At 37.7% G+C, this 13855-nt stretch overlaps 1 protein-coding gene and 1 non-coding gene across 2 annotated transcripts in view; one reads left to right on the top strand and one right to left on the bottom strand.

The window, feature by feature from the left end:
• Positions 1–348: 348 nt before the first annotated feature.
• Morf4l1 (mortality factor 4 like 1) overlaps positions 349–13855 on the top strand; it is a 24937-nt gene continuing 11430 nt past the window's right edge. The window contains exons 1-4 of the mRNA XM_048793200.1: positions 349–567; positions 5863–5909; positions 8139–8206; positions 13173–13259. Of these exons, the coding sequence (XP_048649157.1) occupies positions 528–567; positions 5863–5909; positions 8139–8206; positions 13173–13259 (242 nt within the window). The 5' untranslated portion in view covers positions 349–527. The remainder of the gene's footprint in view (positions 568–5862; positions 5910–8138; positions 8207–13172; positions 13260–13855) is intronic.
• On the bottom strand, positions 9294–9399 carry LOC125613476. Its single transcript, XR_007344038.1, has one exon. It is a non-coding gene; the product is annotated as a U6 spliceosomal RNA (small nuclear RNA).

Here is a 13855-nt window from a genome sequence, read left to right as displayed (position 1 = left end):
GCCCCACGGAGACACCGCCGAGAGGCCGCCCTGTTCTCTCTGGCCACTTCAACACCCAAGTCTGTGTGGCTTTATTTTGTTCCGGGGACGCGCACCGGGTCTTTGCCGTTCTTTTGTCCTGGAGGGTCTAGTGCCTCACTCACCCTACCCCCACCCCGCCCTAACGACGCACACAATCAGCTCCGGGCTCCAACAAGCCCGCGACTCCAGGTGGAGAGGCGACTCGAGGTGGAGGAGGGGCGCCCGCCCCTCCCCCGGCTGCACGTCAACGAATTCGGAACTACTCATCCCGGCGTGCCCCGGGACAGCACGGGCGCAGAGGCGCGTGCGCGGCGGGCAGCCGTTGGCTGGAGCGGCGGATGCGCAGGTCGCTGTGTTGTGAGGTCTACGGGCGCTGGCAAATCGGGCCCAGGATGTAGAGCTGGCTGTGCCTGACGGCGCGTCTGACGCGAAGTTGGGTGGGGTAGAGAGTAGGGGGCGGTAGTCGGGGGTGGTGGGAGAAGGAGGAGGCGGCGAATCACTTATAAATGGCGCCCAAGCAGGACCCGAAGCCGAAATTCCAGGAGGGTGAGTCTGTGCCCTTGGGAAAAGGCATCTAACGGCGCAGGGGAGGGAGGCGGGCTCGGGACGGTCGAGGCTTGCGGGCCGGGCGAAGCGCGAGCCGCGCCCAGAGAAGGCGGCGGGCTTTGCTTTGTGCGGGGAAAGCGCATTGCAGAGGGTGAGTTGTAGTGCGTCATCTGGAAAAAATGTTCTGTGAAGCGAAAGCATAGCTAGGGCTTCGGAGTGGAGAGGGAGCGCTTAGCGCGTGGCAAGGCCTTCGTGCATGTTATTGTTCTGAGGAAGAGGGCGCGGAGAAAGCAGCCTATTGTAGGGAGGCGACTGGGGCGCGATGGCGGCGGTTAGGGGAAGTGATGTGGCGGTGTGTGGGGGGGAGCGGCGCCTGTTTTGCGAGCTCGCGCCGGTTGCCTGGCCTCGTGGTCAGCAACGGCTGGCGGTCCCGGGCCGTCTGGAGTACCCTCAACCCTCCTCGGCATGGTTGAAACGTTCGGTCTCCATGTTGTTGTGGAGCGTGGGGGTTGGTTTGGCGCCCCGGGGCGGGAGAACTGCGTTGTAAAATGGCCGCTGCAAGATGGCCGCGCCATCATGGCCGCTGGCGTCTCGGCGCCGTGCGCCGGCGCCGCTTCAGGGCAGATGCAGCGCCCCCTTGCACGGCGACCTCGCGCAGACCTGGTGCTAACGTTTACCTCAGTGGTGGGTGGGGATTAAGGGGGAAAAAAATCCCGAGGAGCGGGTAGGGCGTTTCCGTCAGTTTGGTGTTGCCCGAAGGCATCATTTTAGCTTACCCGAGAGCACCGCGCCTAAATCCTACGGTAAAGTGAGTGCGCTCTTCCTGTGCGGTCGCTCGTAAAAAAATAATTAAAAGCGACTTCAGTGTTAAGGGCTAAGTCCCTGGTCTTAACGTGATTTTTAAAAAATACAGCAGTTTGACCAGTTGCGGTAATATTTGATTTTTACAATAATTGGAAAGCTTATTGATTATTATTTTGGATTTACTGACGTTAGAATCTGACTTCCAGTGAAGATCGCTCTTCCAGTGCTTCCAGCCCATCTATTTGGGTGGAGATTTAAGATTAAACTGAAAAGGAAGTAAAACTGTAGGCAAAGAGGAACTGCGTTTCTCTATGGATGTACATGCCAGTTACCATAAGTTCCATGTCCAAACGCTTGCATAATTTTCTCATTTAAGATTTTTCAAAAGTTTTTGATATATATATTTTAGTTTTTAGTTGTAGTTGGACACAACCCCTTTGTTTTATTTATTTAATTTATGTGGTGCTGGGAATCGAACCCAGAGCCTCACACGTGCTAAGTGAGCGCTGTATGGCTGAACCCAAGCCCAGAGTTTTCAGATTTTTAATGCGTTGAAATTACTTCCACGAATCATAAAACCCAAACAAGTATATTGAAACTATGGTGTATTTAAGGGGCTTCAGGGGGTGTTTTCGGTGATAGGTGGCCATTAATATATGTTTCTCTCATTTGGGTAAACTGACTTTTTATAGATTTCTTTATTCTTCTAGGTGATTCAGAACAAGGTTTTTTTGTTTCTTTGTTTTTTAAATGGTACTTGGTTTTGAACCCAGGGCCTCACATATGCCAAGCAAGCGCTTTACCACTAGTCAGTGGATATAATGAAAGTGGAATGTGAACTTGAATGGGGAAAATATTGTGTTTATCATCTAGCTGAAATTTATTATTTCAATTATCAATTTACATCCTCACAAAAGAAAACAGAAGTATTAGCTGTTCGTTTTTATGTTTCACTGTTACCTGAAAAATATATGAAGCTATTGTTTTTGGTACTGGATATGGAACCCAGGGGCCCTTTACCACCACTGAGTTACATATCCTTTAAAAATTTTTTTTTTTTAAGTTGCTGAGGCTGATGTGGAACTTGGAATCCTCCTGCCTCATCTTCCCTAGTTGCTGGGATTACAGGCATGTGCTGCCACACCTGGCTTATTATTAAGATGTTATTTATGCTCATTGCTTCAAAATTATGGTAGTTAATTGGCTTAGCAGTTAAATCTTGTTTACTGCATTAAATAAGGGACTCCCTAATATTAGAGAAAGCAATGTTTAAAATAGCTTTGAAAACAGCTTCAACAGTTGTTTTCTTTTGTAATTTGGTGTGTTTTATGTGTTTATTAAAATATTCTGAGAGGTCATAAAGCTTCACCAGGCTATCAGTACAAACACTTAATCGCAGAATCCCTCCGGAGGGGCAGTCAAGGGTGTCCATTTTGGAGGAAGGAAGTGCTTTAGTTCTAGCAGAATGTTAGAGTGAGGTGGAGAATAACAGCTAACCAGAATCCCTGTGCTGGTTATAGTTGTATAATTGGAGAAGAGTAGGAACAAAGACACCCCTGGGCAAGATTGTGAAAGCTATTTAAGGTTTTCTACATTTACAGTTATTTTCCAGGTATGTTTTCACTTGAATTTCGAAGCTGAGTTGTATCACCTTTGAGAAATTTTAAGATGTTAAGAGAATATTTTGAAAAAATATTTAGTGCTAACAAGATTATCTTGAAATGCTGTAGAAGAGTAGAAATAAGAGTTGTCATAAGACGTTTTTCCCCCCCAATTCTTTTAATTTTTTTATTTATGTGGTGCTGAGGACCGAACCCAGGGCCTTTTGTATGTAAGGCAAACATTCTACCCTTAGCTACAACCCCAGCCCCTCTTCCCCCAAATTCTTATAAATGCAGAAGTTTTTTCTTACACGGTAAAATGTATTTTCCATTAGCAGTTTAAGCAGAGTGACTTTTTTGCACAGAACTTGGTCTTCTACTTGAAGTTCTGTTAAAGCATAGGATAGCACAATGTCACAGGCCTGTAATCCCAGCCACTCCCAGTGACTTTGTAGCCTGAGACAGAAGGATGACAAGTTGAAAGCAGGTCTGGGCACTGAAGTGAGACCCTATCTCAAAGTGAAAGGGTTTGGGATGTAGCTCAGTGGTAAAGCGCCCTTGGGTTCAATCCACAGTACCCACCCCGCCACCCCCCCAATGGGATAAAACAAAATCGTGGACATCTAGTCATTGTTTGAGGGAAGACTGACTCTGTCAGGAAAGTACCAACCAGTGGGAGAATGGAAAACTTTGAATTTGACAGCATTTGGTCAGAATTACCTTTGTAGTTTGATATTAGAAAACATTTAGGGTGGAGAAAGTTTCCCATCTGATAACAGTGGGTTGCTGGTTCCCCAATCTTTTTGTCCATTGCCAAGAAAAATAGGCTTTTTTCTTTCTTTCTTTTTAAATCATGGGTTATACTCTTCAGGTAGCTGTTATGTTTTTTCAACTAAATATTATGGATAGGTAACTAGAGATCCAAGAGGGCCTCAGTGCAGTAGTTTTGGTATCAGCAGTCAAGATTTTTTTAAAAAAGTATGCTATTTCAGAACGCCTTGAAAATATATCTGGAGGGCTGGGGATGTGGCTCAAGCGGTAGCGTGCTCGCCTGGCATTCGTGCGGCTGGGGTTCAATCCTCAGCATCACATACAAAGATGTTGTGTCCGCCAATAACTAAAAAATAAAAATATTAAAAAAGAAAGAAAATATATCGGAAAGTGAAACGAGATCCATATATGATCTTTGGTGCTACTGTTTATTAGTAGAGTAGTTTACCCATTTTGGTTCTTGTCCTTGGGATGTTGGAGAAGTTTTTGACTAATCTGTAATCACCTTAAAATTCAAGCTGGATATAGGCCCAGTAGCCTCTAGCAGTAATTCTTCAAAGAGGAATTGCACAAAGATTTTATGAGAATTTTGATTTAAAAGTGAAAGTTATTGCAGAGTCTAATAAGAGATTCTGTCTCTGGTGAGGCTTGAAATTAAATACATAGTTGAAGAATACTCTAAAAGATCTTTGATTAATTTTGGGAATTCTTTTGTAGGATGAAATTTAGACTTCATAGCATGACCTATATGATGTTTCATATTTCATAGTCTCTGTGACTTTCACATGTTTATCCTGTGCTCCAGGGGTAGTGAACTGCAAAGTATTTCTGATAGTGGTTAACACTTCAGTGCTTTTGTACGAGTTGTTTACACTATCTTCCTTCTTTGTGACTCTCCCAAGTAGCTCATTAGGCATTCTCTCTATTACTTATGAAGGTAGTTACTGCATGAAATCCAGGAAATTGTACAAACCTATTTGTCTAGGTGTGAGGGTCCTTTATTAATCTGTCAGTGCCTTGCACAATAGGTCGCATACAAACCCAGATAACTGTATTGAGAAATCTTAAGATACGCTGTGGAATTAACTATTTCAGGTTGAAGGTATATCCATAAATCATGTTTTTCTTTTAAAGCTATGCTTTAAAAGCAATACCATGTAATTTTAAAATGGTGGAACCTATAGTTAACTAGAATTGGTCTAGTAGGTTATTTCAGTTTTTACAGCTAAAGCAGTTTGACCCTGTTGAATACTTTAATTGCCTCTGGATGTGTTGAAACCAAATGGACAGAAAATTGTGTGAGATCTTTGTTACATACCAAGTGTAATCTGAGGCAATTACCAGAAATTGCCTGCATGATTTGTTTTATCATAGAGATGAGATGTCTCATCCAATAGCACTCTTGAGATTTTGTATGGTTTTATTATTCTAATGATGAGCTCAATATATAGTGTAAGTTCTAAAGGTGAGGATTTTTTTTGTCTATTGTTTTGTTCATTGTACATCATTGAACATATTTGAGGAATGAACACAGATAGCTGATGCCTTAAAATTCCAGCCAACTTGCATGCACATTGAAATTTCAATGTGTAGAATATTTTGCTAAGTAAAAGCATGGGAAGTAGAGATGTAGGTGGAAGTTTAAATTCCTAAAACTTACAAAAATACATAAAAAAGCATTTTAAAAATTGGATTCCTGGGGCTGGAGTTGTAGCTCAGTGGTTGAACGCTTGCCTAGTATGTGTGAGGCACTGGGTTCCATCCTCAGCAGCACATAAAAATAAATAAGATATATATAACTTCAAAACAAAACAAAACCCTGGATTTCTGGATAATACTGTTAGAACAAATTGATCATCCTTCTCAATAGGTAGCTGAAGTAAATAATTATTTGCTTAGCGGTTGATGATTTAAATAAATTGCTAACACTAATTGTTTTGGTTTATTTTATATGCCCTGGCATAAGCTTATGGTGAAGTTTAATCTGAATTTTATATGCCCTGTGCTTTACCCATTTTTCCTAATATTGCTAGGATTATAATAAAATGTGATGGTTCTCAGATTTGAATCTATATATGGAAAGGGTTTAGAATTAATGCAATACTTTTCACTTTTACAGGTGAGCGAGTGCTGTGCTTTCATGGGCCTCTCCTTTATGAAGCAAAGGTATGAAATCTTCCTTTTGAGAAGTTGGCCAAAACTATTGGTTAAATCTGACTTCTAATATCAAATTTCAGTGTTTTCTTTGTTGGGTTCAGCAGGAGAGTTGCTTTTTTTTCATAGATTGCACCTCCCCCCCCCCTTTTTTGTTCTGGGTTTCTTACTACTTAGTGGGTCAAACAAGTTAAAACATTCTTACTCATGGTATCTTACCTAATTTACAGAAGATTCTTTAGGTAAAGTAGCATTTGAGGAAAATGATAGAAAGTGAAGGTTGGTTGTGGGAGGAAATAGTATTTTGTAGTTAATAAGGGAGGGCTGCCAGTTACTTTTATATGCAAATATAATCTGCTGAGTAAGGATTGAGCTGATTGTTTTATAAAAATTGAGCTGATTGTTTAGTGTTAAAGGTAACTGAAAAATACTAAAAACAATATACTTGTTGGTGCACTGGCTACTTTTAAAACCTGGCAGGTGTGCTCCCTCCTCGATCATTGTGTGCTCAGGTTATAAAAACCAGTATAGTTTTAGCCAAAGGTAAATAATGCATTTTGTTTAATTAATTTATTTTTGTGGTGCTCAGGATTGTGTATGCTGGGCCAGCACTCTATTATTGTGCTACACATCCTCACACTTTTTTGTGTGAAGGGGGGAGGAAGGCAGGTTTTTTGTTGTTGTTGTTGTTGTGTGTGTGTGTGTGTGTGTGGTGCTGAGGCTTGAACCCAGGGCTTTATGCAATGCAAGGCAAGCACTCTACCAACTGAGCTATATCCCCAGCCCCCTGCAGGTTTTGTTTTGAGATGCCATTTCCCTAAATTGCCCAGGCAGGCCTACAACTTGGGATCTTTCTGCCTTACCCTTCTGAGTGGCTGGGATTAAGGCATGTACCATTGTACACAGTCAAAAAAATGTTTCGTTTCTGATAACTTCCTTTTTTTTTTTTTTTTTTGATACTGGGAATTGAATTAAACCCAGGGGCACTTAACCAGTGAGCTACATCCCCATCCCTTTTTATTTTTGAGACAGTTTTGGTAAGTTGCTGAGGCTGATGTCAGACTTTCAGTCCTCCTGAGCAATTGGGATCACAGGCTTGAGCTGTACCTGGGCTTCTGATAACTTTTTTTTTTTTTTTTTTTTAAGTACAAATTTTTTGTACTAACAAATTAGTAGGGGATTGAACCCAGGGCCTTGCTTGTGTTAAGCCTACTCTACCACTGAGCTACAGCTGCAGTACAAGACACACATTTAAACACTTTAGTGTACTCTTCATAGCAGTAGTTTTAAAAGTTGAACCATAGGGTTGCTGATGTGACTCAGTATTAAGAGTGTTTGTCTAGCATACTCAAGGCCCTGGGTTGAATCCCATTACCACCAAAACCGAGGGGGGGGGGAAACCTATGCACATTATAAAATACAAAATAGTATGATGTTCAAAGGCCATTTCTACATAAATATCTGGTGAATAGTTTATCTTTGTGAAAATATTCTTAGCATAATTATAAATTATAATTCTTTGCTAACCATTTTCACTTTTTGTTATTTGTGTTTTGAATGAATAGATAATATGTTTATAAAATTACTAATCCTGTTAAAGATTGATATTTTGAGTGTTATTTCTGTTTTAGGAACTTATGATAATTCAACTTTAAACTGGTTGGGTTTTCTCTCTGGCAATAAAACACTTCTAGCAAATAACTTTTTAAATGGCTATTGAATTAACTTAATTGTGGTTTGTTTGACTTCCTTTTGAACACTTTTAAATCCAAAACCAGATAATCATCACTTGTCAGAGTTAATGACTTTAATAATTGGTTTTGATTTGATTTTTTTGAAGGAATTTAAGAGCTGTTTTTTGAAACAAATCAGTATATTGCCTTTCATAAGCTAATCGAATCATTTTGAAATGAAGGCAGTTCCTGAATACAGTTTTTTTTTTTTTTAAAGCCCAATTACAGCTTTCATTAGCTGTGCTTGGATAGCTTACCTTGCTTACCTAGCTCATTAATTTTAAATTTTGAGGTAACCTTTTATGCAATGGGCCTATTGACCAACAAAATTTACAATTTTGTAACTCAAGTTCTTTAAAATCTTAGTGTTTAGAGTCAATTTTTGTTAATTTTGTTAGTCAAAAATTTTGTGTAGTTGTCCTTGAAAGATTGGATACTTCAAAGTTATTTAGGAAGCGTCTCTTGTTTCTTAATATTTCTAAGTGAATTTGTCTTTTTTTCATTTCAGTGCGTGAAGGTTGCCATAAAGGACAAACAAGTGAAATACTTTATACATTACAGTGGTTGGAATAAAAAGTGAGTATTAGATTTTTAAAAGCAATTTTTGTGATGTTTTAATGTAATATAGTATGTTTTGAAGCAAGGGTAAGCCATTTGTAATATGAAGAAACTATTAGAAATGAGAGTTACTAGACCTTTCATTTCATTTGTTTATTTGCAGTACTGGAGGATTAAACCCAGGAACATTCTAGTTCTGACCTACATCCCAGCCCTTTTTGTTTTGAGACAGGGTCTTGATAAATGTCAAGGCTGGCCTTGACCTTGATCATCCTCCCATCTCAGCCTCATTAGCTGAGATTATAGGTGTGCACTGGTAACCATTTTATTTTATAATGTATGTGAGTTTTGGAAGAATTTCTTAGATTCTAGTGTGGTGTCAAATAGTGGTTGAATGATGAGTGGAAGCAGCCCATTTTTTTACAGTTTGGTACATTTTGGGGTACCTTTTTTGGCCTTAGCATCAACCCAATGACTATATGTATATTTCAAGCAGTTAGACTCCGAACTAGTTGGGTTTTTCTGTGTGAAAAAGGAAATAGTATAAAAGTTGGTTTGAAAATGTGACAGAATTGATCAACCCATTTTTGTGAGGTTTAGAAATATCGTGAGGCCCACAAATAATTTCATCTTAATAAATTTATTTGGGCCTTTTGTAATTTTTACTATGAGAGGTTTTTAATTACTTTTATTAATGATGTTCTTTGCTTCAAAAATAATATAACTAACCAGGAACTAGTTATTTAGGAATTGTTTCTAGTAACTTAATGCTTTGCGTCATCTGACCCAGGCATGGTGCTGTTGCTTTGGAAAATTTCTACTGAATTTATTGGCACATTGACTTTGATCTTTTATACAGTCTTCTCTCCAGGTGACCAACTCAGCACCCTTCCCCACCACAAAGCTATACCTGTTGCTTATTTAAATTTTTATTTTGTTTATTTTTTAAAAAAACATGAAATATGGGCAGGGATTGTGGCTCAGCAGTAGAGCGCTTGTGTAGCGCGGGTGGGACCCAGGTTCGATCCTCAGCACCACATAAAAATAAAGGCATTGTGTTGTGTCCATCCACACCTAAAATAAATAAATAAATAAATATTTTTTTAAAAACATGGAATGCTTCACAAATTTGTGTATCATTCTTGGGCAGGGGTCATGTTAACTTCCTATATTCTAGCTTTTTTTAGTATATGTGCTGCAGGAGCAAACACTTAAATATTTTGAAATGGAGTCTTCCTAAGTTGCTGAGGCTGATGTTGACTTTTGGGTTCTCTTGCCTCAGCCTCCTGAGTCACTGGAATCATAGGCATGTATCACTGTGCCCAGCTAAATTTATTTCATTAGGAAAAATTTTTTATGTGTTAAATATTCTTTGTTAACATATTAGACCTTTAACTTCCATTGGTACAGCTGTGGAAAGGTAGAAATCTAATATGCATGAATGTACGTTCTGATAACTTTTTTTCTTTTTTTAAATGAGAATGTGTGTTTTATTTTAGTGGAATATGGTTTACATACATTAATGCACAAATTACACATGTAACCTACTGTATTAAATTAGAAAGTTTTAGTTAGCATAGAAAATTCTCTCATGGTAATGATAAAGTGCTTCTAATAATAAGTAGGCAATATTATTACTTGAGTGATCTTATTGACTTTTTATTTAAAATACTGAGAAATTAGGAAAATAATGGAGAAAACTGTCTTTTGGTGTTTTAGAATGTAAACTGATTTTAAATTGATTGATATGCAGAAACAGAAAAATTCATCTTAATCCTGGTGTATCATAGCTTTCTCTCCATTTAAAAAAAATGAAGTGTTAAAAATGCATTTTAGTTTTCAGTTACATATTTTGCTATTCTACTGATATTCGGTTAAATTGAGTATTCCCATTCTCTGTGGGAAAGAAAATATGCATATTGTGAGTGTGGGAAAGTTCAAAGTCCATTCAAGAAATCAAAAGCAAAGCAAATTTATGGGTAGACCTACTTTTCCCTACCTCTCAGCTTTTTTTTTTTTTTTTTGCTTGTTTTAGTTGTAGGTAGACATAATACCTTTATTTTACTTATTTTTTTTTTATGTGGTGCTGAGGGTCAAACCCAGTGCCTCACATGTGCTATACAAGCACTTGACCACTGAGCCACAAACCCAGCACAACTTCTTGCACTTTTTTTTTTTTTTTTTACAACTTCTTGCACTTTAAAAAAAAAAATTATTTTTTTAGTTTTAGGTGGACACAATATCTTTATTTTACTTTTATGTGGTGCTGAGGATTGAACCCAGTGTCTTATGCATGCCAGGCGAGCACTCTACCACTGAGCCACAACCCCAGTGCCCAACCTCTCACACTTTTAAAGAACTGTTTAGGATTTGACTTTAATAGCTGTGAATGATTTTTGTGGTTGACTCTTTTTCATATATAATATACAATAAAGTATATATAAAATAAAGTATTCTGTATAAAATTACACATAGATGTGTATAGTTCAATGACTGGATTTTAAGTGGCTTTTGTACTTCCTCAGAGATCGTGAAAATACCAAATACTTGTATTTCCTGACTTCACTGTTTAAAAAAACAATCATTTTTCCCATTTGATGGATTATAGTCCAGAAATAAATGAATGGTTGGTTTCTGTAGATGTTCCCCCCCCCACTTCAGGAAATTTAAAGAAATGTCATTATATGTCAGTTTTTTTGTTTGTTTGTTATTGGTTTTTTTCTTTCTTTTTAGTTATACATGACAGTAGAATGTATTTTGACATCATACATATACGTGGAGCATAACTTCCCATTTTTGAGTTGTACATGATAATGGAGTTACACTGGTTGTGTATTCATATGTGAACACAGGAAAATTATGTCTGATTCATTCTACTGTTCTCCCATTTCCATCACTTCTCCCTCGCTCCCACTCCCCGCAATAGATATTCGGCTTTTTTTCTCCTTGTCTCCATAGGTCTATTGAAGATATAATGTATTGGAGATGTATTTTTTGTGGTTGAATTTGGTATATAAACATAATTTTGAAAAAAAAATTGATCTTTAGGAAGAAGGTGGAAACTCTTAAATCCACTTTGAAAGGTGGAGTTAATCAAATGCCCAGCAGTATGTTGTCTTTTTAATACTTTTTATATTCTGCTCATGAATTGTGGCTTTGAGAATTAGTTACAAGCTACCTTAGAAAATTCTGAGATTTCTTTTATGCTTGACCTAAAAAATTTTTGTGTGTGTTTGGCCTCCATTTTGTTATTCTTGTGAAGGTACTCCTCAGAGCAGAGGATGTTGTCCATTTCATTTTCCTTGATTTTGGCAAGGATTTTCAGCTCTTAACCTATAAAGGGAACTAGTATGACTTGGCTTTTACATCAAGGTGTGTTCACTGCATACATTTTGGGGGAAGCGATTTGTAAGTCTCTAAAGTGTATGTCAAATAACAATTAGCTCCCTTTGATTTATGGAGAATTGAAATAGATATAAATGTATACTTTAAAAAAAAGATTTTTCATTTTAAAATGGTTTGTAGACTCTCTTAAAAAATAATTCCACAAAACTTCAATCCCCAAATTGAAATTTTCTTAAATTTTAGTTTATGTATACTTTCACAAGCACAATAGAATACTTAGATATATCTAAATTTTCAAAAATCTTATTGGAATTTGTTGACACAGACATTTAAATATTCCATTTGTAAATGAATCTTACTTAATAAAGCTTAAGCTAAATTCTGCACCTAGTTACTGAGATTACTTTGTACTATGCTATCTGTATCAGAAGTGCTGTGAGGCCCAGGCGCTCTGAAAAAACTTTGAAGACACGTGAGGATATTGTAGCCCTTTTTCCTGTTCCTGAAGGAGCTCCCTCAGTACACCACCCCCTCCTGACCTCTAGGTAAATGCATGTTTTAAAGTTTTCTCTAGGAATGGTGTTGAGGATTGCTTTTTATTTATTTTTCCTTTGGCTATATTCTATAAGAGGTCAGAGGTGGGAAATTGTTAAAGATATTGCTTTGAGAACACACCTAATTGTGTCACTAAAGGAGCTCCATCAGCAGGAGAAAAGGCTCACTTTGTTCAAAAAGTTCATCATTCCCTAAGAAATATTGTCCTTAAATGAACACCAGCAGAAGTGCCAGAATGCCTTGTCAACATTATAATAGAGTGATTCTGTTCTACCTTTTAGTGTTCAAAAAAGTCCTCTGGTCAGCCTTGGAAATTTGTGTATTCATATGTGAGTGAATGAAAATAGAGTGGTATAATCTGGTAAATCATAGTAATACTTTAATGTACAAACTTAATTGAGTAATCTAGATGGTGAGTGTTGGTAGAGTTTCTAATGTGTTTCTGACATACTGTGTTTGGTTTTTTGTCAGGGATACTGAAGTATTTTGCATGCATTGTCATAATAACCCTATGAGATATAGGTACTTAATATCTAATTATCCCCCATTTTACAGGTGGTGAAAATAAGTCAGAGAGCTTGTAATTTAGTTATTACACATAAGTAGGGTTTTTTGTTTGTTTCTTTGTTTAGGTCAATTTATTATGAGCTTTTTTTTTTTTGGTGCTAGGGATTGAATACAGGGCTTTGTGCGTGGTAGACAAGCACTCTACTAACTGAGCTGTATCCCCAGCCCCTATTATGAACTTCTGTTTCATCTTTGACAGTTGAAAAATTTTAAGATATTTTCGTCCCATAGGCTAATTGCTTAGACAGTCTTTAGCTATTTCTAAAACTGATTTGAATAATCTTTTAAATTGTGGCAGTTTAAATTTGGAATGCTGCTTCTCAGAATATGAAGTTTTCCTTCTTTACAAAACAACTTTAAATAGATTTTCATTTTAGTTGAGAATGGATTTGTAGTACCATATCCCATTATTTCAGAAATCCAAGGGCTTGCCTCTTGGATCTTTAAAAATTAATTGGAGGATAGAGTCTGAATCATCATGAAAATGTTTTTGAATAATATTTTTATTCCTTTTCAGTTGGGATGAATGGGTTCCAGAGAGCAGAGTGCTCAAGTACGTGGACACCAATCTGCAGAAACAGCGAGAACTCCAAAAAGCCAATCAGTAAGTTTGTTTTGAGAAATGAATATAGAAGTGAAATGTCTGTAAATTAGATTTGGGACAAAGAATGAGCAATGGGAATCAATGTTGGCTGCCTGCCTGCCTATAAAATGATTATTGGTACGTGTCAGTGGTTGTGTTATGCCTTTGACTTCAAGTAATCAGATAAGCCTTTTCTAGGTAAAGGAAATAGCAACCTATCATTGTTTGCATCTGTCTTTAGAGGTTGGTTGAAAACATAGCTGCATGTAGTTGGGAATTGCTATAGGTATAAACTCATTGTTAAAACTACAGTAAGACTACTGTCTTACCTATTGAGCTCTGTGGAAGGCACAGTTGGTGGGGGAAACGAGGTATTCCTGTTAATACACATCTCTGGGAACAGGGCAGAAGGGACTCTTTCAGACTATGTGTGTATGGTCTGTAAGATAACTGTTCTCATTTACATTTTTTTTTTAATTTTTATTGTTGGTTGTTCAAAACATTACATAGTTCTTGATATATCATATTTCACACTTTGATTCAAGTGGGTTATGAACTCCCATTTTTACCCCATATACAGATTGCAGAATCACATCAGTTACACATCCATTGATTTA

This window comes from Marmota marmota, unplaced genomic scaffold (genome assembly GCF_001458135.2).
Source record: "Marmota marmota marmota unplaced genomic scaffold, marMar, whole genome shotgun sequence".
Classification (NCBI taxonomy): Eukaryota; Metazoa; Chordata; class Mammalia; order Rodentia; family Sciuridae; genus Marmota; species Marmota marmota.
The sequence above is the reverse complement of the archived record's forward strand: the minus strand, read 5'-3'. Positions and strand labels throughout refer to the sequence as shown.